We start from the raw sequence: 26,161 nt of genomic DNA, 5'->3' as shown, positions 1-26,161 counted from the left end.
ACAGGGCATTTACGTTTCTGTTTAAAAGAAGAAAAAATAAAAAACATGATTTAAAAAATCGATTTGGACACTATTTGGATCGATACGATTATCACGAGGTGAAATATCGCAATTTATCGTCAAATATATATATTTTTTTCCTACACCCTCACTCTGTCACCTTTGTCAAGTAGACCTGGACACGCCCCCTTTAGCTAACCCATTGTAGTGGATCAAATGTTGAACAAAAACTAAACAAAAAACTACAACAAAAACTCAAGTGCACGTTTAACTTTCATTTCGTTTCAAGAAACTCAAAAATATAGTTTGAGGAGAGATGGCGTTCATACTCACTTTCACTTTCATTTCCTGAAAAAGGGGTAGGGTTAGTAAAGTCCATTTTATCCATCGACACCAACACAGCTGCACTGAGAAGCCACGATGTCCGAACCATTTGAGCTCAGGTAATCTCTCACTTTTTAGATAATCCTTCTTCTTTTTACATCCGGCAAACTTCACACCTTTAATACGAGCTGTTTGTAGGTGTGTGTGTGTCTGTGTGTGTCTGTGTGTGTGTGTGTGTGTGTGTGCGTGTGTGTTTGTGTGTGTCTGTGTCTGTCTGTGTGTGTGTGTGTGCGGGCGCGTGTGTGTGTCTGTCTGTGTGTGTGTGTCTGTGTGTGTGTGTGTGTGTCTGTGTCTGTGTCTGTGTCTGTGTCTGTGTGTGTGTGTGTGTGTGTGTGTGTGTGTGTGTGTGTGTGTGTGTGTGTGTGTGTGTGTCTGTGTTGTGTACAATAACTCTTTAAAGCCATGTTTTAATTTCTCAAGTCATTTTTTGTTATATATACTGTAAATGTTTTTGAATTATCAGTTGTTGTTGTTTTTTTTTTTTTTAAAAAAAAAAAAAAAATCTTCCTGAATACTTAAGAATTCTGTTCATTCACTTTTCTAAATAAACATTTTCATACATATATATATATATATGAATTCCAATTTCCTTTGTGTGCCTGATCGGACAAAGTTTGCATGAATATTATGTAGGAAATGAAAATACAAATACTTTTGAAATTTTATACAGCACTACTAAACACATAGGAAATCAAATAAATCTATTTGAATAGATTCAGTCATTTTAAAGATGAGCCACTCGCACCACATGATATTTTGACACTTTAAATGGTAGATTAAATTACACATAACGTTATTGTTTTTTATTTTGAAAATTCAAAGTGAGTGCATATTTAAACTAAGGTACATGTCATATATGGTAACTTTTTATGCATTTAAAATGTTTCTAACTGAAAGAAATGCAGTTGGACAAAAAATGCAGGCGTTACGCCATTGACCCAACTAATAAAAAATATATATCTATGATTCATTTATTTAGCTGGCTCATGTGTCTACTGATGGATGGGCAACTTTAATCACAGCGGGGCCAACAAAAGTGGGATTGTCTGATCCGAGAGTCACATGATCAACATTCATGTCAGCATTTAGAATAACGAGGAATCTAAGCATTGATACAGGAAAGAACAAAGGGTTTGTGTGTGATTTTGTGTAGTTTCCTGTCATTTTTGTTGTCCATTGTATGACTATTGTCGTTGGTCTGTGTCTACATTAGAAGGTGGAGGGGATTCATTGACACATTTTTTTCCTACATTTCCAAACTTGTTATATTAAGTCTCAGATGGTACTGCATGTTAAAACGATTGGGAATCACTCTCAGTTTTTCTTTTAAAAAGTAAAAAATACAACAACAATAAAACACTACATTATGTTGTGTATGTGTCTACACTCCCAGTGTGTGCGTGTGTCAATACTGTCTCCTCCCAGGTGTGCCTAATCCACCTAATGACAACACAGCACTAAAGTAAAGTAATCTTTTCCCATCATGTCTTCCTTACCCAGTTTGTCTGTATTTTACAATTTTTTTCAAATCCATCTTTGGAATGTGTTTTTACATCAGCTGGTTTGCACTATTTTAATTTTAATTTGACAAATTATTTGGGCCTTTTTTATGGCAGAACTTCCCCTTTGTGATTGTCTCTTATTTTCTTAATTTCCAGTTTGTGGTGCGGGCTTTTAAATATTGTTAAGCTACACTTTTAGAGGAGAAACACTTATTAAATCCCCCGAGGAGGTGATGTTTTCACTGGTGTTTGTCTGTTAGTGGGATTACGATAAAAGTACTATACTTATATAGTATACTTAAATATAAACCCTACATCTACAAGATTTTTTATTTATTTTTTTAATTTATTTATTCAGTTCATTTCCGACATGGTTGCAATCACAGAATTTTTCCAATAAATCTTGGATGGGATCCAGATCAATATACTAATTCTGCATTAGTTTGAAAAACCTCTCCTCAGCGGCAGACAAAAAAAAAAAAAAAAAAATCACATCTCTGTTCGTAATTGGCCGATCTTTATGAAAATTGACTCAGTGAGTAGAATTATTCCTTTTATTTATTACTAAGATCATGATTTCTGAGCTCTTTGAAAAGACCTACACCTTGTGAGGTCACTAGTTTAGCTCCAACCAATGAGCTAGAAGTAAAACCCCAGAACATGGCACATGTTATAGGCTTTACCAGAGCAAGAGTCTTTTTGTTTTGTAAAACTTCAAATTGGTTATTGAAGGGAAACATTGTGGATAAAAAATGTAAACCATCATTAAACTTTTCCACTAACTGTAATTCTTTTGCTCCCCAGAAAGCCTTCTTTTAATTTTGTATATAATCCAACTACAACAACAACAACCAGTACTTCCAGTAGACCTACTGCTACTGCTATCACTGGAACCTCTTTCAGTTTTGGCCAGGCAGCCTTCTCCAGTTGTGCTAGTACGAGTTCTAACACTTTGGAAACTGAAAAGAACTCTGCAGAGGAGACCAACACTTTTTTATTCCCAGGTAAATTTCAAACAGTTCAAGGACTGAGATTATTGTCAATCTTAGTGACATGTGATTAAAAAGAGGGATTTATTATCAGGTTTCTGGTAAATATACTGTATGGTGACTGCTTTTGAGTTTCACTTTGAATCAAACATTATTTCTTTATTCTGAACTAACTTTCATGGTTTTCTTTACTCCCTGAAATCTTATCAGAAGCAGTTTATTTCACTCGTGTTTTTCTTGTTGTTGTTGTGTGTTTGTTGTTTTGCTGTTTTTCAGTTTTATAACTTTGTCAGTTGGTTGGTTTTATGTTTTATTTATAGGTAATTCTTTGTAAATTAATGCTTGGTTTTGGATTTATTTTACCCTTATTTTATCCCTTTACCCGACTTCTGACCCTTTACCATTTCTGAACTTTTAATTATTTGATCCTTTTACATTTTAAACATGAAACGCTTTTATCAAAGTAAATAATTTAATATTTATTATGGTTAACCCTCTGAAAGACTATTTCCTGGATTTTGAGGGCCAAACTTTGTGAAGTAAAGCTAATGTTTCATTAAATTTCCATTTTTCTATTATTATATTTATTTATAGCGTCTGAGAAATTCGCCTGTCATAAATAGCCTGTGCGGCTGACATGTTTTTCTTGGTTATGCAGATTAAGAAGAGAGTTAAAACAACCCATGCATGTCTGGAAGTCCCTTTTGTGTCCAACAGTTATTATGACGGTAAAGATTAGAAAAATAAACTAGAACTGTAAGCAGGTACTGTATGAAAGCCTTTCCGCGCGACTCGACCCCCAGGTTTTGCGGAGCCCATGGAAATACGTCATGAAGGATGAAGGGCTTGGGGCAAGTGTCAGGACACAGGCCAACGTGTCATTTGCAGTGTTGTAATAGTAATGGGCGTGGCCCAGCCCAGGTGATTCAGTGCTATACAAGAGTGGGCATGGCCTATGTCAGAAGATGCGACTGTATTTAAGGAACATGTAGATATAAAGTTTATGAAGATGTGATTTAAAATGTGAAAGTTACGGGCCAAAATGCGTTTGCACCTATTATAGCGCTACCGAGTAGCGCACTTTTTGGTATGGGTGGTCTGTGTGCTCTTCTATATATATCCTGTAAATTTCACAGCCCTCAACATAATACTTCAGCTGAAATGCATGTTTGTTGTTCATGTTGTAATAAGCCACGCCCACTTTGACCAATTGCGATTAACTTTGAAATACGGCCTCAGGAGTGACCCAGAGTCATACCCACCAAATTTGGTAAAAATAAGTCTTGCCATTTAAGAGATATACATTTCCCATATTGCCAACCAAGGATCTCAGATTTGGTGTTAGCATTTATTTTGATATGCAACAGTTTGCGTTTTTTTTATAGCTAGCTAGAAAACTTTACTCGTTAATAATTTGCACATATTTTGATCAAACTAAATTTTTTTCACACCTTTAGAATGGGTCAAACTGAAAACTCCACGTGCCAAGTTTAAGGCTGAACAGACAAAAACCCAAGGAGGAGTTCAAAAAAGTAAGTTTTCCAGGTTTCACAAAAAAATTACAGGCGCAAATGGACGTGGCCTCGCCCAGGTGATACAGTGCTATTCAGGGAATCTGTGGATATGATGTTTTTGAATGTGCAACATACGGTGTGGGAGTTATAGCCCAAAACACATTGACCTTGGGTATAGCGCCACCTGCTGGCGGACATATGTGAGTTTTTGCGTCCGAGTTGTGTGCAGGGGTCTGGACCAACGCTCTAAATTGAACCATCCTCCCTTGCACGGTTTAGCCTTTAACACCACTTTTACCAGAGAAAAATAAAAATATTAATATCTTCTGTCTCATGTACCCCTGAGGCCTCTCTTCAGATTAGCAGAACCCCTCCGTCACTGCAATTTAGTAACCTTTCTTGTTTTATTTACATGTTAACATGTTGGCCTACAGCTTGAAAATGTCACCCTGTATGTTTAACGCACACTAAATAGCAATTTTGTGCTTTACAATATTGTGTATCACAGTGATTCTCAACTGGTGGGTCGGGACCCAAAACTGGGTCGCGGACAGCTAGTCAAAGATAAATAAATAGAATTTGTCTTTTATTTTGAAAGAAACTTTTCTTTTGACAGGCATGCTGTGAAATGCATGTTGCACAGGAAAATATAGATTTATGTTTTAAAAAAAGATTACACACGTGTGCTTTCAACAGCTATTTTTGAAAAACTAAATTTGGTTGGTCGAAAAAAATGTGGGTCGCGATTTAATGACTGTGGCAAAATACGGGTCCCAGGCTGAGACCAGTTGAGAACCACTGGTATATCAGAATATATTGACCTCAATTTTTAGTAATGTGCATAACATGTTAGTAAGAATTTAGTAGGATATTAAGGCCAAAATATTGTTTGTTCCATTAATGCCGTTTATTGTCAACGCGTGGAAAAGGGCATGTACAGTGTCTGAAATAAGCTTCAAAATGACTCAGCATGTTGGAAACACATTCATCAATGTTTCCAAGTACCCCCTGCAACGCGTTCAAGTACCCCTAGGGGTACACGTACCCCTGGTTGGGAACCACTGGCGTAGGGGATCAAAGTCATAGCATAGGGGCCCCCTAAGTTCCACAGCGCTGACGAGAACACTGTTAACGGGTTGTTTCATGAATACTCTTCAGACCTTCATCTAAAGGAGAAATCTCAATGGAGAAAGATGGAGTGGACTGAAGAGTGAGTAAAGTTGTCTGATTAATGTTACTGAACTTTTTTCTTGCCTCAGACCAAGTGATAATCCTAGTTTCTAACGTAGGAGGAAGATCAATCTGATGAAGTCCATCAAGTCCTACTCACCAGACCGTGAGGGGGTCAATCAGGCCCGGGTTCTCCTCCTGGGTCCTGTAAGCTCTGGGAAGTCCAGCTTCGTCAGCTCAGTTCATTCTGTGTTTAACGGACGAGTCACCAACCGAGCCATGGTTGGATCCTACACATCTGGGTTCACCAAAAAGGTGATATTGTTTCTTAAAAAAACGAGGAAGTAACTACAACACCCACAGAGCACTTTTATCACATCTGGATCAGTGATTCTGATCATCGTACCTTGATCATTCACACTTTAAAGGCTTGGAACTAATTTCTATCCCCATTAATAACATCCAAATGTATGGGCGCATCCTTTTTATTAAGAAAAATCATATACATTTCTGAAATTTTGCCAATGATAAACAATAGGGATTTTTTTTCCCACATTTTTTAAACCGATCCAGAACCAGTATATTATTGATCCTGATCCCCTGCAATAATTAATGAAATCTTTCATAGCCTTAGGTCTATTTTTGGTTATAATGTGGTCAAAATCAATGACGTAATACTGTTAATACACAAACAAATACAACAAAAAAATATACTGCAGTGAAAATATGTATCTTTGGCGGCAGTAATAACAAAGGTCCACAGGCCAAAACCACCCATTAGAACTGGGGTCACCAACCTTTCTGAGACTATGAGCTGCTGAATAATATGAATCAATACTGTACTACATTTTCATGGTTTCACTTGAATTAAAGGGTAAGATAATCAGAAAAACTAGCAGTAACTTTATAAAATAGGAAATGTTTAAAAGATTTTCTTAATTCATGGAGTTGTTTCATTTTTATTACATTTCATAGGACATATTTATGTTCCTATTTTACGAGCCACTAACCAGCAACTTTTTAAACTAATAATGAAACATGTAGCATTTGTACACTTTAACAGTTTTGCAATATTTTACAAAAATTCACAATCTGTAGCTTCTTTAACAAAATCCCATCTGCAAAACATAAACAAATTTGTACCAATGTCTTAGTGAAAATAAACATTTAAAGATGAGCTAACAAGCTAACGTCAGTCTGACAGCAACATCACAGTAATATAACATGCTCTGTTAAAAGAATATTACTGCAGCGCTTCTCTCTCTCAATGTGCCACACCTCAGTAGCAGCAGCAACAACACAGTGTCACTTACAGCTGCCACACGGAGGCTGCTGCGTGTACATGAACAACACATGCACTACAGAGTTCTAGTGTAACAATTACAAATCAAACATAATATAAATCAAGCAGCAGTAATTACCTTTCAAGCAGAAAAGTTGCTCATTCCATCTTCTACTCCTCCAGACCATTCACTGTAAAAAAGGGGCGGTGCTCTGTGAGCAACAGCTTTCAGACAGTCTATCAAACATAATCCTGGCTCTGATTGGTTCTTTTTGCTCGGTCGCGGTGCATTCTGGTAATCTGCCAAAGGCTGCAGGAGCAGCAGGGGCGACTTAATGAGTCTGTTTTTTTTTTCATACAAACTACTAGTTTCATGCAAAGCTGTGCTTTTCCAGTCACTTTTATAAGAGTTGCAGACTGCACCTTTAACAAACCCATTTGAGAATCAATCTAACCCTTTGGAATAAGATGAGATTGTAGATGCTCAAATCATTTACCATTTATATTTTTTGGTAGCTACAGTCCTTTAACATCGGCAGTGAGAGAGGAGAGCCCACAGGCCTGGTGCTGTGTGATCTGATGGGTCTGAGGGATGGACAGATGACCGGACTGAGCCTTCATGACATTCTGTCTGTGATTAAAGGACACGTACCTGACGGACACAAGGTGATTAGAACCAAAGGGTTGTTGATATTTTCCTTTTTTAAGATTATTTAAAAAAAAAAAGAAAAAAAAAAAAAAAGCTAAACATTGTGGAGTCCCATGACTAGTCACAGTTTAGTTTAAAACCACTTTCAGCTGCCTTTTGAGAACAATTCTCCCCTTCTCGGACTTGTTGTGCCCCTACACTTCAGGGCGCAGTCTTCGGTCTTCAGACCAGGGTCTCCTAAAGATCCCAAAAACTACATTTAAAACCCAAGGAGACCTGGGGGTCCAGGCTGTGGCCCCCAGACTCTGGAACCTGTACCGGTCTCTCAGGGAGCTCAACTGTGTGAACAGAAACTTTTAGTTTAAACTGGATTTCAATTTGAATTATCCTTTTATGATGTTGCTCCTATGATGTAAGTGCAGCACCCATGTTTTATTATTCATTCATTATGTTGCACCTATTGTATTCATTTCTCCACTGCTCTGTAAAGCACTTTGTGATTTTATCTGCAAAATAAATAAATCTTAATAAATAAATAACTTCTAGAAAGGAAAAGCACGTGATTAGCAATCGGTCATGATTTGCTGGATTGAAATTTGTCCTTTTCGACTGAAAGCTTGGATTACTAAAGAAGTTCTGGTTCTTGTGTTAGAGTTAGATAGAGCATTGCAGTGTTTTATAGGAAATTGGTGCCCGTAGGTGCTCACTGTTAGTTTTACAGATGTTTTAATTTGATAAGATAATAATTTTGCTAAATAATAATAATAACAATAATAATGTATAACTTTATCTGCTGACTAAATGAGATGGATAAGTCATTTTGATTTTAACCAATATTTTATACAGTGCTGTATGTAACTCCTCTGAACTGATATAGGGGACTTTCTTTGTGATGTACTCTTTTAATGTGTTTTTTTTTTCTTTCCCTGTGGTTTGTATATATTGTCTGTTTATAATATGGACTAGGAGTCTGAAATAAAGCCTATCTATCTATATATCTATTTATCTATCTATCTACCTATCTATCTATCTATCTATCTATCTATCTATCTATCTACCTATTTATCATTTATCTATCGCTATATCAAGGTTTTATTGTAATAGCTTTTTATCGTTTTGTTTTTTTATTTATCACATGCAATACCTTCTGCTTACATTTAAATGATAATTTAAAAAAAAATCTCCTGGTAATTCATTACAAACCATAGTTTAATACTCTATTTTGTTGTTTATTTGTTCTTGAAACTAAAAATGAAGTGGACTATCCGAGACATTCAGCGTTTCTTTGAGTGATTGTCTCTATGATGGTGTGATATTTGTGTAATTCACACTGACGGAGAGCAAAACCTGTTCAGGGGTGAACTTTCCTCCTAATTCTGTGTATTTCATCCCAGTCAAGCATTCTTGGGATGTGCTGGACACATAAATCTAAATCTATAGCTTACTATACAGTACTGTACTTCAATGAGATGATGCTCCATTCTCTTTCTTTTCCTCAGTTCCACCCACATCAACCATTCGACACACAGACTGTGGGCTATGTGAAGAGACCGAGCCTTAAAGACAGAATACACTGCGTGGCCTTTGTGGTGGACGCCACCAAAATCCTCTCTTATCCCCAAGGCCTCAGACAAACCTTCCATCAGCTCCGCAAGTACATCAGTGACTTAGGTGAGAACATTTCTGCTTCTCCTGTCCTGCCTGGAGCCATTTCTACTCCATAAATCCTCAACTTTGGAACTAGATGTTTATTCTTTAGAAGCCAAAGACAAATGATCAAATAATCCACTGTTTTTTTTCATTGTTTCTTTAATTTTTTGCAAAAAAAAACTGCCTAATAATAAGCTTCACATAGGCATTTTACTGGCAAATGTTGTTTTTTTTTTTAACGGCACAGCCTCAGGGCAGCACGTTATATTAAAACTACCAAAACTAAACATTTGCTCTGTTCTGCTGTGACTTTGTCTCTGTGACACTGTGTATCAGGTGTTCACCAGGTGGCTTTGCTGACCCACGTTGACCGGATTTGTCAAGAAACTAATGAAGATGTCAGCCATGTTTACAAGAGCAAAATTGTTGGGTCTATGGTAGGTCAACACTGATATACCTTCATTTTCTTTATCCTGTGCTGTGTGTGTTTGTGTTCTTGTCTAATAACTCATTTATAACTCTTTTCAATTGTTAAATGAGAATTGATTTTTAAAGTATGGAGAGAAATGTCTTTGATGCATATTTAAGGAAGTAGTGCAGCAGATTAGCAAAAAAAAAATTCCATCACTTTTGTATAAAAGCATGAAATTTGGCACAGATACTCTCCACTATTTTGGAAAAATCCCCATTGCTATTCAATGTTTATTATCAAGGCTTTAAATGAACTTTTTTAGTAGATTCTTAAAGTTAACAGCCAACCAGATTTTCCACCAGCCAATTTTTTTCCGGCGTAAATAAACTATGTTATGAGCGCCACAGAATAAATTTAGGCGTTCATGTTTTTTTTAAATATTTTTTTTATTTAGTTGATTGCAGAAATCCATTAAAATAGTAAAAATATAAACATTTAATTTACAAACAATGTTGTAACAATTCCTTAAAGGTGTAATATGGAACTTTGGGTGTGTCAGAGAAGTAAACATTTTATAAAGTATATTCTTGTAACTTAATAAACAAACTTAACTCAGATAAAAATCAGATCCCTGGAACAATGTTTGAAATGAGAAAAAATAAAAGTAATCAAGCACTAACTTCTTTTCAGATCCTCTTTTATCTACATTTTGCCGTGTCAGCAGCAGCCTTTTAGTTATTACAGTTTAGGTTTTTCAACACCTGATAAATAGCTCCACGTTTGTTTGTTTGTTCCTAACTAATTTTACATCATCATTCCAGTGACTAAATTAAGACTAAAATTAAATGTATTTTTTCTTCAAACACATAATCAGAATCAGAATCAGAATCAACTTTATTGGCCAAGGGTGTATGAATACACACAAGGAATTTCTTTTGGTGACCTGTGCTCTCTCAGGTAGTGTAACATTAAATAAAAACAATCAACTAGAATAAATAAAAATAAATAAAATAAATAAAAATAAATAAAAAAAGAAGTATAAACATAAATATAAGAGTAGTTAGACTAATATGTGCAAACTAAATAAAAATAACAAGATAATAATAATAGTAATAATAATAATAATAGTAATAATAATAATAATAATATTAATAATGAAATAAAATAAAAATACAATAATAATAATAATAATAAGATAATAGTGCAGTAGTGCATTGATGAGTAGTGCAGGTGAACATTTAAATGAAAATAAATAAATAAATGAAAAAATTCAATCTAAACTGTGAAACTTTTTTTTTTCTTCTATACTTTTGTGCCAATGCAACGGCCACGAATGAAATATAAATGAATTGTTTAAGTTCAAATTCAACAAAACTTTAGGTTTGCTTTGTAATGAAGGGAGAGCTGCACAATGAAAGCCTTTGTTATGGTGCAGCTGAAGGACTGGTTTGTGTTGACAGATGGAAAAAGCTGGAGCTCTACTGGGAATGTCCACCTCCTACATCGTCCCAGTGAAGAACTACTCATCTGAGCTGGAAGTGGACCTGAGCACCGACGTGCTGCTGCTCACTGCTGCAGACCACATCCTGCAGTACGCACACCTTTACTTCCAGGACAGCGCACCAGAAGACAGCTGTGCAAAGATGATATAACCAAAAAAAAACATGATCTCATTGCTTACATTTTAGTGCAGAACATGAAATTTAATATAAAAACTATAACCAGGCAGAAATGTCCTGAAACCTGCATATTAAGTCAGCGTTACTATTACTTTTCATGTTTCAGTTTATTTCAAAAAATGTTGGGCTTTTAGATCAAAAAACATAGATTAGATTAGTGAAGTAATTCACTCTTTCATCTTTCAGGGTTTGTTACCAGCATGTTATGTTATGTTTTATATGGAAATCATTGTTATGGGTTATCATTACTATTTAGCAGACATTTACAGTGGCTGCATAATAATTATCTACAGATAAATTTAATTAGTTCCAAACGGGTAAATGTTGTAGAAATCTCTGTCTGTCTCTGAAGGAGATTGTGTCATACAATATGAATATTTGTTCACATTTCTATGTATAAATAGACTCAAATTTGAAGACCTATTGTGTGTTAAAATGTTAAGAAATTTAAAAAAAACTTGAGCACAAAGGTGATTGAGCCCCTTTTTCCATGTTGGCTAAAACGATGTCTGAATATTCTCAGTTATCAGCTCATGTTGAATTTAGTAGATTATCTATCGTTGCAGCAGTCAATGAACTCATGCATACACACCTGAATGTCATTTCATCTAATCTGATGTTTTTCTAATAAAGAATGAAATCTTTCTAATCAGCAAGTTGTCGTTCATTCAATATCAAAGTTTGACATTACACTGTCATTAGCATGAATAAGGTGTCATGAAGGCTGTCATTGTCATTTGCCAAATTATGACACATTTGGAGCTATGATGGTATTTTTTGGGTTAGGTGGAGGGATCTAGTGTGGTTAGGATAACGAACAACACTTAATGACAGCCTTCATGACACCTTATCCATGCTCATGACTACTATCATGTCATAATAATGAGTAATCCTTATTTATAAAACTTAAGTAAAATGTTTCCATGTTTTTTTTAAAGGTGCAGTCTGAAACTCTTATAAACTCTTAAGTAACTTTTTGTCTTATTTGCTAAAGCTGTCGCCACCGCTGCTCTTGCAGCCTTTGGCAGATTGCCAGAATGCAATGTTGCTCACAGGCACCGCCCCTTTTTTTACAGTGTATAGTCTGGAGGAGTAGAAGATGGATTATGTTTGATTTGTAATTGTTACACTAGGACTCTGTAGTGCATGTGTTGTTCATGTGTGCGCGGCGGCCTTTGTGTGGCTGCTGTAAGTGACAGTGTTGTTGCTGCTGCTGAGGTGTGGCACATTGAGAGAGAGAGAAGCGCCGCAGTAGTATGCTTTTAACAGAGCATGTTTTATTACTGTGATGTTGCTGTCAGACTAACGTTGAGGGAGGGACTTTGGAAAGTTTGGAGGCAGGGCAAGAGAGCAGCGGGGAGGGAGGGGGAGAGAGGGATCTGAGAGTTGCGGACTGCACCTTTAAGCAGCTCCAACCACAGTAGCAACATGTTGGTTGGTATTCACGCGTTCTGCTAACTGCGCTCTTTAAGACACTTCTGTAGTTAAGTCACAAGTTACACAATGGGTTAGGGCTAAAAACATACAATTAATTACAAACAATACAATAGATTCATTTGAAACAATAGCAGCAACTGATAAACTAGACCAAAAACATTTTTTTAAAAAAACATTTTTTTTACAGCTAAGAAGTTCCTTTATGCAACATGAAGAGGTAAATAAAACAACAAAATGTATTTGGTCCAAAATAGAAGGAAAACTAAAGGAAATCTCTCCAATATTTATGAAATATTACAAAAGCTGTTTATTTGAAAATATGGTATAAGAGAAAAATAATAAAACATTAGCATCAAGGTGGAGGAACGGCTAAAACTCTTGCATGGAAACTTAAAAACAACTTTCTCCAAATACTGGAGATAATTTAATTTGCTTGGAAGGTGAGCATGAGGTACTTTATTATCAATGTGAGAAATACTAATACAGTAATATAATATATATAACATAATATAATCATGGCACTAAATGTTGGAGAGGAAAAAGCTAATTATACACATGCTTCTTAAATGCCCTACTCTTGGTTTTGCCTCTTCTTTTTTTTTTTTTTTAACCTCTTCTTCTTACCCATTTTTTCCATATTTCTCATCTAAAACAGAGCGCTGCCCTGCTGGGTGCTCCCCAGTTCCCCCCGTACCTGCTCCCCCATGTGATGTGGTATGTGATTGTTTTTTCATGTTTCTTGGTTGGGATATAACTGGAACTGAATTGCCCCACGGGGATACATAAAGTGCCCAGTATGTAATATGAAAATAAAGTGGAATCAACTTCAAAGCTAAAATATTTTGGTGTAAATAATATTGTTTTGTTAGGAAAATACTATATTCATAAATGTTGTTTCTTTAAATCAAAGCCTAACTTTACCCACTGAAGGAACGACCTTAAACTTTTTGCCAATTTTTTATCTCTTCTTCATGGCAGAAATGCTTCTAGACTTCAATAGTCCAATCTGTTGTTTGATTGTAAGTATATTTATTTTGCCCCTTGGTTGATATATATACATATATAATTTAACTTTTTTGTTATATTTTTCTATAATCTGTAGAAATGTGAAAGGTTTTTCCAAACTAAAATGCATTGAGGAGTGAGGTAGTTTAACAAGGTCTGTTGTGGTTCACTGACACCTAGTGACCAGACGTTTATGTGCTATGCATATGTTAGCGCAATTACATGTTTTTTTTTTTTTTTTTTTGGTTAAAAAACATGGTTTAAAAAATGGATTTGGACATGTTTTGGAAACAATACGATAGTGTTGCGGTGTTGTAATGATGTGGTGTTGTGGTGATGCGGTGTTGCGGTGATGCGGTGTTGCGGTGATGCGGTGTTGCGGTGATGCGGTGTTGCGGTCAGAAACCATTTGAGCCATATAAAAAAAAAAAGGACAACTGTCGGTGAATACAACTGCTGTAATGACAACACAACAGCCTCCCCATTTTGAAAAAAACTACCCTTAGACAGCTAATGGGAGAACCATTGGTTGGGTAGTAGCTGATTCATATATATGAATATATGAGTATCATAAATTTACTGGTTTGTATGAATGTGTTGGTACATGTTTGTTATTTGTTATTGAATGGTGTAAAGAGAAAGAAACATGTACAGATAGGCCTATACATTAATAAGTCTTATTTTGAAAATATAAAAGTGTTTTTTTATATCTCCTGGTAGTCCAGTGGTTCTAAACCTTTTATTTGATCGTGACCCCATTTCGATATCAAAAATTTGTGGCAAGCCCGAAGACATTTTTTCTTAGAATCACTTTTTGATCATGTTTGTGATCTGTGTTACAAATACAGAGTATAACAAAGATTAGCAACGAGTTGTGCAGAAAGTAAAAATGACAGAAAAAACATGAAACATTTTGAAAATTACCAACTAATTCACTTGTAGATATCTCAGCCCCTCCAAACACAAAAAATCATTTAAAATCCACTATATTTGCAGAGCTCAGTTTTCCAGTTCTTATAACACATCAGAGCAGTCATTTTCAATCTGAAATTGTTGACATAACTCTCAATTTTTCTGAAAATCTGGCAAATTTTCCTCAAGTTATTGCACAAAATTTCCCCAGAATTCACAGAATCAGGGTACTTTAAACCACACTGTAACCCATTTTCTGTAAATTCAGTTTGTATTACACAAAGATGAAAATATCTTGGTGTTTCAAGTTGTTTTGAAGTGAAATTCTCCCAGTGACTAGATTACAGTAGGGAAAATATTTATCTGGGTAACCTCTTGATTGTGTGTTTGTGATGGAAAAATGAAGTCTACATCTTCTAATGCGACTGCCAGCATCAGGCGTAATACAGGAGCAGATCATTCTTTTTCCAGGAGGTCACTTCCAGGTGCTGCGCGTGTCCACAGGAGATAAATGTGCTTCTCTCCATTTTCCAGTGATTTGCTCAGAGGGGAAAGATTTCTCAGGAAACCCAGTCAGATTGGCATCCTGAAAGAGAGTTGGTTTGAGTTCACTATGAAAAGCTCCATCTCCCTTTAACTCGTCTTCTCTCCTTGGAGACTGTTGTCAGGGTAACAAAATATTGACTCATTAAACAGGATACGATTGGCTAGCATGGTATGCTATCAGGAGTTTGCACTGGATAATCAATCATTTAGAAAAAAAATACATTCTAGCATGATGTTTATTAATAACTCAATAGTTCCAGTGAATTCTGAAGCAGATTAACCAGGAGCAGAGGTATAAAGTATACTGATATACTCAAGTAGAAGTACTGTTACTTGATTATTCAAGTACAAGTACAGGTAAGTTATACATAAAATAGTAAAAATACTCAAGTACAAGTAAAAAGTAGCTCAATTAAATAGAATTCAAAGTAAAAGTTACAAGTTACTTTCACCCCCCACGTTTGTTCTTGGTAATAAATCTTGCCACGGTTCCCTTGCATACAGTAAACATCTCATGTATAAACTTAAAAAGAAAGAGACAAAATCTTGCACAATTGGAACTTCATTTATTTTCCACAAAGGCATCTGTATAAATTAAAATTATTTTTCAAATAAAACAACACAAATGAATTCAATTCAAAATTTTAAAAAAATTCTCAGGCTCTAAGGAGAGACATTTATGAACTCTAAAACTGAGAAAATAACGGGCATTCAATGCTGTTTTTGTGCCGTGCATTACTTTTAATCTGGTTTGTTGGCTATGATGTGATGCTTCACGGTCCTCAGAGGATCACCCGGAGGCTTGAGGCAGATGTTTCCCAACAGAGGTTCGATGATCCAGCTGCTGCTGCTGCTGTTGCATCAGGATCGGACCTTGACCGCCTGACATTCATATCATCACAATAAATCTGAGGAGATTGTTGCAGGCGAGCTGCAGCCTTTCTGACCGTAGACGGTGGACTAGAACCGTACAGATGTAAAGTCAATTAACCATGAAGAGATCTGAATAATAATTAAAAAAAAACGTCTCAGGGTGGTCGGCCGTGGAAAGGCAGAGCATCGTGTGTGCGTTTTTCCCCGCCGGATGCCAGAGCTGTGGTTTAGTCAATGGCAGCAGGAAACACGCCTAGATCGAAACGTTTCATCTTAAAGGGGCAGAACAAGGAAGCAATGCACTGTGCACATGAACAAAGATTAAAGAGAAATGATAATGATAATAATAATAATAATAATAATAATAATGATGATACTCATGTGTTGTTGCATTGATTCCTTTTTTAGTTTTATTGTTTCCAAGTAAACAGATCAGATTGTTTTGTCTACACTAGCATTAAATATAAGAAACAAATGATACCATAAACCATATGAATTAAAAGTATAATTTTAGACAGAAAAATATTTTAGAAATACATTTACTTTAAAAATTGCTATTTGAAATGTATTCCGAGACAATTCGAATGAAATTGGATTTTTACATAAATATAGTAAAATGGATAATAATAATATTAAAAAAAAAAACTAAATATTAATTAACGACAAAGGATTTTTCCCATTCCTCCAAAATAAAATGTTAGAAGTAAAATCCCCAGTTTTCCTGCAACTGTCTTAATATATAACATCATATCATATCATATCATATCATATATCATATCATGTATGGATTAACTGTAGAAGTGAAAAAAGAAACGTGCTAATCTATTCATATCACGTTAAAATAAGAATTGTATTTAGAATCTGTAACAGAACATTTTCAATGTCCTGATCCTTTTTATTTTTTGTCATGCTTACTTTAAATGTGTGTTTTGTGTGATTTGATGTATTTATTTGTATATCTGTTATACATGCATTCTGTCTCCCCTTTCTTATATTGTATTTGATGTGTATTAACAACTTATTAATGTAAACCCGATTTGTCAAAGTGTTAAATAAGGCTTTTGAATAAATAAATAAATAAATAAATAAACAAATAAATAAATAAATAATAAAGTCACCTCTAGCTCCATCTGCTGGACAGGACTGCTCAAAGCCAGTCTTGGAGGGCTTCAGTCCTGCATGTTTTGCTGCACTAACACTAGTGTTGTGGTGGTCAAGACCGGTCTTTGTCTCGAGACCAAATTTTAAAGGTCTTGGTCTTGTCTCGGACTCTGAAGCATTTTGACTCGGTCTTGTCTCGGACTCGGGCTGCCCGGACTCGGGATTTTCCGTCAAGATCGTTCGAGACCAGCACTAATTCCTGCTATTTTTAAACTTTTTTATAATGTGATAATAACACGGAGAAGAACGGGATAAAACAATCCTTTATTAATTATTTAATCCACCCCGTATAATGACCACAACCTTCCTTAATGTGACAGAATGACGTGTGTGACACACTCATACGTGTGTGGCTATGGTGTCAGTTTGGAGAGATAGGGAGATATGAACTTATCACCGGTAAAAATCCCAGTAAAACTCCTGAAAACAATCACCAGTAATAAATATTATCTCCCTGGTAAAGACAGTAGCTCTAACAACTGGTAAAATGATAAACTGATGATATTACAGCCTGTGAAGGCTGGATAGGGGACGCACTTACTCTGCTTCTGGGTCCTAGTGCCAGCCGAGTGGTGAAGCCTGTTCCGTTTACCGTGTGTACTGAGGTCCATGTGTGTTTAATAAGTCTGTGTGTGTTTAATAAGTCCGTGTGTGTCCGTTTGCATGTTTATGCATCTGTCCATCCACTCTTTTCATTATATCCATGTATTTTAAGGCTTTATTACATAATGTCGGCTGGAGTCCGGGCCGCCGCCATCTTGGTTTATGTCGTCACCAGCGCGTCATCGCCGCAGAGTTGCACTAGCCCAGAATGACTCAAATAACTGTAAAGAGGTCTTATATTAGTCTATTATCTTTTTAAAGTGGTGTTTTTTTTGTGTCTTTAGACTCCAATTACATGTATGTATATAATATGTTCCCCACAATATAAACAGGTTCACAATATAATTATTTTTTATAGTTTCTGTTTCCACTGTATCCAGAATAATAATAATTCTCAACAAGAACTATTGATTAATTTGTTACATGACTTTTCCAGGGTTTGAGTTTGTTTTATTTAGTTTCACATCTACCTGTAGCTCTATGTTTTTTAGACTGATGACAACTTGTTTGTAGTTTTATTTCAGAAAGTTTCACTTTTACAGTTACAGCTGGAAACCTTTGTTAATTGAATATCCAGTTATATTACAGCAACCAAATTAAACTATATCAACTAAGTGAATTAATAAAAATGGCCTGTGTAAAGGCTTTTTCAAACTAAAAAAATATCTTGTGAAATCTGTGACCTGTTGACCTGCACAACTCAAAGAATCAGAATCAAGAATCATTATTTATTGGCAGAAATGCTTTTAAACACTTGCTGTACATTCAGCTGACATAAAAATCTTGTTTTCAAATATGTAGAATAATTGTGAATTTATCAGTAGTAGTTTTACCATTTTAGTTAATTTTTTGCAGGCACTTTTTTTGTCCGTCAAATGTATTTAAAATAAACTAAAATTAAAGAGAGATGTTATTTAACTGTTGAACCTTTCCATAATTTTATGTATTTACATATTTTTTTTAAATTGAAAAAAAAATGTTTATGGTCTTGGTCTTGACTCGGTCTCGGCTCCTGAAAGTCTTGGTCTTGTCTTGGTCTCGGTGCATTCTGGTCTCGGGCAAGTCTTGGTCTTGGATAGTGTGGTCTTGAACACAACACTAGTTTGAGGGAGTTTGTTGTGTCTCTGCAACATCTCCTGATTGGCTGCAGGGTTTCTTATGTTTCTAATGGCCTTTATGTTTCACTGACGTCGTTGAGGGAAGTCAGGCTGCCTTTCATGGTGCCGTCTGTCTCTACGTCACATGTGACCTGGAACATCAGAACAAGAACATGACACACATATAAAGGAATCCTCAACCCAAATGACAAAGACAACTCAACTGGAAGACTATGATATATAATTTTTACTGCTGCATGGAAAGTTTGGCCTATGGATTGGACCAGTAGTTCCCAAACTTTTCCCAGTCCCGTACCCCATCAGATATTTAACCTGAAGCCCTGTGCCCCCTACTCCTGCACACTTAAACATAATAATGTAATCTCAGATAAAATGTGTAATTTGCTCCATTTATATTCGTTTCAAATTCTGGATTTTAATTCACATACCCCCTATGACACTTGTATCAAACTCAAGGAAGGACCAAGGGCCATATCTGGCCCTTTATAGCATCAAATTCAGCCCGCAGGAGAAAGTAAAAATGACAGAGGAAACATGAATCATTGTGAAAATGAAACTCAACAATATTTGCAGGGCTCACAGTTTTCTCGCTGCCTATATCACATGATTGCAGTCATCTTTAAAGTGAAACTCAAAATTTGTACAAAATCCTTACATTTTCCTCAAATTATGACATAGTTTCTCTAAATTAATTAGAAATTGGTCACAAAATCAAGCAAAATTAAAGTGAAGATCCTGTTGGGACTGATATCACATCACTTATTGCTTGGATAATATAGTTTTTTTTAAAACATTTTGTATTTAATGTATACGTAGAGGAGGAAACTAGGGCACAATAATGTTGAAATTAACGTTTGCAGTCTTACATTTATATTTATTATGTAGCCTAAAAACTAAATGTACTGTTACAGAACATATGTCCAGGTTTAAAATCTCAGAGAAAAGAATCATAAAGGCATAAAGCTCTGTGAGTTACTTCACTGCTTTATGTCCACATACAGGACAGTTAAAAAACATAATCCAATAAAAAATAAAACGGTCATTTTTATGCTTTTTTTTCAAAACTTCTGGGACACTTTGAGCCAATTCGATTCAGCTGTGGATTTAAGCGACAAAATGCACTCCACTTTGTAAGGCCCATTAAAGCATGTTTTTAAGAAAATATTTGTTAAGAATTAAAAGGAAAAACTGAAGGATGTGACTGCTGACCTGACTGGAGGACATTTCTGTAGAACGTTCCTCACTCTCTGATGATGATTCACATTCTTCTGCAGTGCTCCTCTTCCGACGACAAAAAACATTCAATACTCTCCTGCAACTCTGTGAACTGAACCCACACAACAAACAGGCTTTCACTCGTCTACCATCTACACCAGGGCTGTCAGACTCATTTCAGTTCAAAGGCCACATTTGGACCAGTTTGATCTGATGTGGGCCGAACCACACAACTCCAAGCATTTGTTAAGAAACATTTTTGAAAATTTTCTTACATCTTTTGTCCCAAGATCTTCATTTTTCTCACCAATTTGTTCTTTTTCTTTACTGCAACCGAACAGAGGAGATTAATAATGTGATCATAACAACAATAAGGATGAAATAGGACTGTTTAGGTAAACAAGCGGCCAACCTTTTCCTTGCTCTTCTACCTCTTCCATCTCAGGATCCGATTCCTCAATGAAGCTCAACGGAGGCTTCCTGATCAGGGACAGAATTCAAAGAGATTTTTAGGAAGAATTAAATCTCAATCACCAAATATTCCATTTGATTTATTTGTGTAGATTATCGACTTTCAACCACAATTTTCTCAGGTGAACAACTAAATATAGAAATATTAAACACAGGCTGCTTTGTAAACAAAGGTAAACCTGAATCTGTAATTTTGTGTTGAAAGAATAAAAAGTGGTGATGTCATTTCCTTAAGTCGTAGGTTATTACTTGGCGCATTCACAATCGGGCATCCTGATAGCCTGAATATTTGTTCTAATTCCTTCATTCTTCATTCTAAAAGTAGCAACGTAGATTACAGAGTGTAGATTGTACTTAAGTGTGAGTAAAATTACACTTACACTTGGGAAAAAATACTCAATGTACAATTACCCAAAAAATCTAATTAAAACAGTGACTTTCAGTATTTGTATTTTATTTGATTATAAATAAAGTTATTATTTTCAAAATAATGAAACTGATAGATTATATTGCGCTCTAATAGCATTTTTTTTTTTTTTTTTTTGGTAAAATGATCAGATTTGGGTAAATTCTACCTTCTCCACACAATTATTTCAATTACACTGAGAAACATAGTGTTGACTAAAATTGTATAAATCTTAAAAAATCAACCACATCAGACTAACATCTAACCTGAAGTGTGTACATAACTTTACTAGGTTTCAATCATTAATTTATTTTAATGTGATATGTATTGCTTTAACTGAGGTAAAAAAAAAAAAAAAAATCGTCATATCCATATGTGTCTCCAGGGTCTCTGTTGTGAAGTTGTTTTCAGCACACACAGGGGGGCAGACGTCACCTGCTCAGTAGCTGATTCTCTTCCACAGAGACTTTAAATGCTTTCAGTCCAGTTTTCACACTGTCAAAAAGCACATCTTTGTTTTGCTCCACCTCTGATGTGAGGATGCCGATTTTCACCTTGGAAATGCTTCTTTTCTTGCTTGACCTCAGTGGGCGGGGCCTCCGCTTATATTAAAATTTACCATTTAGATTTACCATTTAGCATCTGGATTTAATATTTAACATCTAGATAAAGATTTAACATTTAGATTTAGGTTTAACATTTAGATTTAGGTTTAACATTTAGATTTATAATTTTACAGGCGGAACAGGAGGGCATAACACGTAAATATTGATCGAATTCAGCCGCCGCATTTATCAACACCCGATCATTTGTACGCTGGGATTGGTCAGATACGAATGTTTCATGAATCACGCACTGGTCCTGTCGTACGACCACATTTGCACTCAGATTTGCACCATTTTTATGCAAGGTTGATAAATGAGGGCCACTGAGTGCAAATTTAATTCAGCTGAGCCAATTCTACACATGCCTTTCTTTTTTTAAACGGTGCAACAACATTTTTGCACAGAACAAAATTGGCGATAAATAATTATATGTATTTTTAGTTGTAATAAATCATAATCCGAGTTTATGGTGTCATGATCTGCTTGGAATTTACATTTGTGATTCACGTGTGTTTTCTGATGTGTATGTACAGCTTTCTTTTCTTCATTTTTTTCTGATCTTACTTTTCTGTAAGGCTCCCAGAAGTTTCCGTTCTCTGACTCTCCACCGGCCTGACGAGCGTCAGTGTCACCTCCTTCCTGAGCTCAGGCTTGGGTGTTGTCTGCGCTGGACTCTTTTCAGATATGGTGTTTGAATCCTCTGGCAGCTCCTGTATAGGATCCAAGATTGGAACTGACACTGGCCTCATCGTGGAAACTCTCTTCCGTTTGGGCTCTGGTGCAGGTAAACTCTTGGTGACTGGTACTTCTTCTTCTTCTGCTTCTGATTCTTCTTTTTGTTCTTCTTCTTCTTTGATGGGTGGGTTTAAATAAATGCTCTTTATCTGTTCCCTCTGAGCTTGGATGATGAGCTTCTTCTTCCGCAGAATCCGGGACATCTTGTGGTTCTCAGACTGGTACGTCTGCATTTTGCTCAGCTCATCCATCAGCCTGTCAATCTCAGATTTGTGCTGAGCTTTGACTCCCTGCAACCTGGATTTCCATTTTTGACTATGTTTCTTCTTTTGCTGCTCCAACATCTGGATTGTCTGGCTCTGGATCTCCTTGTTGATGTCTCTCTGCTGCTGCGAGTCCACAGGCTTGACAAGTATCTCCTGCCTAACAAGTTGATTCTGACTGACTTTGTCCAGAGCGTGGAGGTTTTGGTTGTTGAGGGACTCCATCTCCCTGAGCAAGCTATTTTTGGTGTCGTCGAGCTTGCGATCGAACTGGGCCATCGCCTCGTCGTTGACACGAGTCGCTCTCAGCAGGTCTTTCTGTGACTGCTGCTTCATTTTCAGAAATGTTTTGGCTTCAATGGTCTGCCGCTGCTCATTGATCTGCTCCTTTAGTCTATTGAGCTCTGATTTGAGGCTGATGTTCTCTGATTTGAGGCAGATGTTCTCTGATTTGAGGCTGATGTTCTCTGTTTTGAGGCTGTTGACCAGAGATGTATTGTTTGTCATGGGCTTCAGCGCGATGTCATGCTCCTCCTGGTTTTTCAGCTGCCCGAGCAGCTGCTTGTGCTCCCTATCGGCCGCAGTCAGCCACTCCTCGACAGCGACCAGGTTGTGGGTGAGGACCTCCTGGGAGTACAAGAGCCACTCCAGGGAGAGCTGAGCCAGCCTCAGCAGCTTCATTAAGGAGGGATCAATGGGGTTTCTGCAGCGGACGCAGCACTCGCCCTCCAGGCTGCAGAAGGTCACCATGCTGATGTGCTCCTGCAGCATGTCCACGTCCACCTGGCTCACCACCAGGTCCACGTCCACCGCGATGATCCGCCTCCAGTCCACGCTCTCCCGGCGCAGGTGGAATTTGAATGGAGTCATGACTGGTGCTGGTGCAGGGCTCCTACGGGTGTCACCACCATAGGGATATTGAACTCCTTCTAGGAAAAGCTGAAAGGGAAACAGCAGATATGAACTCCCATGTTATGGGACAGCGACTGTAAAGTTGTGCAAGTTAAATTAAACAGCAACTTTTCGTAACACTGAGCAGCAAAACATTTTTTCTTTTTTGTTACTTTTGACCAGATTTACAGCAACATTTGGAAAATTTGTGATAATTTTCTTTTCGTAAAAATATAATGTCAATGGTAAATCGAAATCTAGATGCTAAATGTTAAATTTAAATCTAAATGTTAAATCTGAATGTAAAATTTAAATGTTATGGGTCAAACTCAATATTTAACTAATAAGTTTAAATTAAGCGTTCAATATTTAGATTTCACATTTCGAATTAACATTTAGATTCAACATTTAGATGTAAGATTTAGATGTAACACTTATATTTACCATTCAGCATCTCGATTTAACATTTAGCATCTGGATTAAAATTTAACCTTTAGATTTAAATGTAACATTTAGATTTAATATTTCACATGTAGTTTTAGATTTTTACAAGAAAAAATATCAAATTTCACAAGTATTGCTCTAAATCTGGTCAAATAAATACATTCACAAAAGTTTTCTTTCAATGTTGTTTGTTGCTAAATGTTGCCAAAAGCTGCTCTTTGCCATCAGCGCCCCATAACATGTGAGAACAAAAACAGACAAAGATCACATGGACACACTGCACTGCTCATCGCTTTATTTCATGTTTGAAAGGCTTCATTTTTTCCCGTGTATAGATTTGAGATTTATATAATTATATTTTCATATTAAATAAATGTAATTATTAAAAAACATTGTCATTTAGTGTTTGAATAGTTTATCATTTTAACTTCCACTCTGATGTAACTTAAGAGTTTTGTTTTTGGTTTCCATCTTATTTTGTACAATTTTAAAGACCTTTTTTATTTTTATTTTTTCATTGTTTGCCTAGTTTGTGGGTGTTTACTAAATTTGCACTTGTTAACCTGTAAATAAAACATGACAACCAATGAAAACTCAAGATTTTGTTCATATCCTGCATGTTAAAGTGCATCTTTGTGTGTAAACATTAACAAGTATCAAGAACAGTCCTTACTAGTTAGCTATTTTGGGTCTATTGTGAATTTACAAGTCAATTGGTGATGCTTTATAATTGTATCAGATGCTAAAGGGGCTGAAAAGGGCACACATTCATGTTTGGATCTATTTGTGACTGCAATTTATTTATATATTTGTTATTTTATAATACCAGTGCAGTGCCATAGGAAGTATGTCTATAGAAAGGTGGGAGGTTAAGTAGCTTTTTCATGGATGGTTTAAAAGCTTTAATTTCTCTTTAATTTAGAATAAAAGTAAAATCCTCTTTCAACAGACCTTGTAAACACTCAATTCCTAATGCAATTTTAATTCTGAAACACACACACGATTCATTATAACTTACCTTAGGTACAAACATTGCTCACTGAGGACTCCTGCTCAATATTTAAGGTGTGTGTTAAAAATTATAGACCTACTTCAGTCGTTTCTAAAAGCTCTTTGTGCTGTCTCTAGATTCTACATGGCTTTCAAGTTCTGGAATCCATTACCTTAACGACCCGTCAACAATGAGCTGTTCTAACTTATCCTGAGTTACCATGACTACCTGTCAACAATGAGCTGTTCTAACTTATCCTGAGTTACCATGACTACCTGTCAACAATGAGCTGTTCTAACTATAGTTGCAAGATACCCACAGTACCCCGCGGTGCCAAATTGTAACAACCTACTACCTACAATACTAGAAATTCTACACAACGTTACTACCGTGGATTACGATACTACCGGTACCAGTTTACTACATAGCAGCTGCCTCTACTCTTTTCCGAGGTTCTCACCGTACAGTCTAAGCTCACTGCACACTATTTACTTGAAAACATACCAACATGGCAACCGGACTCCACAGCTGCTGAATGTTTGGCTGTTTGCCTGTTACTGGTGACGTCAGGAGATATGATTGGCAGTTTCCGCATTCTGGGTCCGCCCGTCTGTTAGCTGATTGGCTGTTCGTGTGTTTCTGCCCGCAAGAAGGAACTGAAGACAGCTCCGCTTCGACAGAAACTTGTTTGTATTTCATCCTCAATGGTTTATTATATTGGAGAAGTATTATTGTCAAATAGTAAAAAAAAAAAAAACAGGACAGTGAATTTGTTATCCTAAGTTGATTATTTATATTAGTTAAACAAATTAACGTGCAAAGGAAACAATGATTATTTTTTTGAATTTCAACCTTATAAATTCTAACTTCATTTATTAGTTTTTTATTGCTTATATGCTTTTGTTCATGTACTCTTGTCATGCACCAAACAACACTATACATAATTAATAAGTATTTCTAACTTGTACAAATACATTGCAGTTCATAAAAATAATACTAATAAAAAAAGGCTTCAGTATTGAATATTACCCGGAACCGTGATACTTTGTTTGGTATCGTGGTTACTCATTTTGGTATCGTGACAACTCTAGTTCTAACTTATCCTGAGTTACCATGACTACCTGTCAAAATTCAGCTGTTCAGCAAAGCTGCATTTAAGGCAATTTTATGAAATAATTCAAGAACAGTATCATTGCAGTCGAAACAAATCTGACGTTGCACACCCTTGAATCAAGCAGCAGCCATGTTGAAAGT

The 26,161-nt window shown here is 36.1% G+C and overlaps 2 protein-coding genes across 7 annotated transcripts; one reads left to right on the top strand and one right to left on the bottom strand.

The window, feature by feature from the left end:
* The first annotated feature begins 226 nt into the window (after nucleotides 1-226).
* LOC114462647 (interferon-induced protein 44-like) lies at nucleotides 227-11,883 on the top strand. 6 transcript variants are annotated; one of them, XM_028445664.1, is made up of 9 exons: nucleotides 230-443; nucleotides 2,691-2,890; nucleotides 4,333-4,407; nucleotides 5,548-5,599; nucleotides 5,679-5,874; nucleotides 7,364-7,507; nucleotides 8,990-9,161; nucleotides 9,477-9,577; nucleotides 11,013-11,883. In XM_028445664.1, exons 1-9 carry the CDS (start codon nucleotides 421-423, stop codon nucleotides 11,202-11,204), a joined length of 1,155 nt encoding a protein of 384 aa, XP_028301465.1. In that variant the 5' UTR covers nucleotides 230-420; the 3' UTR covers nucleotides 11,205-11,883. The 6 variants fall into 6 exon arrangements, with proteins under 6 accessions (XP_028301467.1, XP_028301465.1, XP_028301469.1 ...); XM_028445663.1 differs by having other exon boundaries at nucleotides 231-443; nucleotides 7,358-7,507; XM_028445667.1 differs by lacking the exon at nucleotides 2,691-2,890 and having other exon boundaries at nucleotides 231-443; nucleotides 7,358-7,507.
* A 6,895-nt stretch (nucleotides 11,884-18,778) lies between these two features.
* On the bottom strand, nucleotides 18,779-25,040 carry LOC114462632 (zinc finger protein Dzip1-like). Its single transcript, XM_028445626.1, has 6 exons — nucleotides 24,935-25,040; nucleotides 22,148-23,520; nucleotides 20,514-20,581; nucleotides 20,377-20,428; nucleotides 20,096-20,213; nucleotides 18,779-19,017 (listed from the first exon to the last, which is right to left on the bottom strand). Exons 1-6 carry the CDS (start codon nucleotides 24,947-24,949, stop codon nucleotides 18,943-18,945), a joined length of 1,701 nt encoding a protein of 566 aa, XP_028301427.1. The 5' UTR covers nucleotides 24,950-25,040; the 3' UTR covers nucleotides 18,779-18,942.
* Between the last annotated feature and the right edge of the window lie 1,121 nt (nucleotides 25,041-26,161).

Source organism: Gouania willdenowi, chromosome 4 (genome assembly GCF_900634775.1).
Source record: "Gouania willdenowi chromosome 4, fGouWil2.1, whole genome shotgun sequence".
In the NCBI taxonomy this organism is placed as follows: Eukaryota; Metazoa; Chordata; class Actinopteri; order Blenniiformes; family Gobiesocidae; genus Gouania; species Gouania willdenowi.
Note: the sequence above shows the minus strand (reverse complement) of the source record. Positions and strands in the feature narration are given on the sequence as shown.

Bases quoted from the DNA above. Each gene is read 5' to 3' on its own strand.
- LOC114462632 (XM_028445626.1), bottom strand. The intron at 20,214-20,376 runs GTAAGAAAATTT...GTGTGGGTTCAG, and splicing joins AAGATCTTGGGACAAAAGAT to TTCACAGAGTTGCAGGAGAG. The intron at 19,018-20,095 runs GTCAGCAGTCAC...CTGATGTTCCAG, and splicing joins CAGAAATGTCCTCCAGTCAG to GTCACATGTGACGTAGAGAC.
- LOC114462647 (XM_028445663.1), top strand. From the start codon at position 421: ATGTCCGAACCATTTGAGCTCAG. The intron at 5,600-5,678 runs GTGAGTAAAGTT...TTTCTAACGTAG, and splicing joins AAGATGGAGTGGACTGAAGA to GAGGAAGATCAATCTGATGA. The intron at 7,508-8,989 runs GTGATTAGAACC...TCTTTTCCTCAG, and splicing joins ACGTACCTGACGGACACAAG to TTCCACCCACATCAACCATT.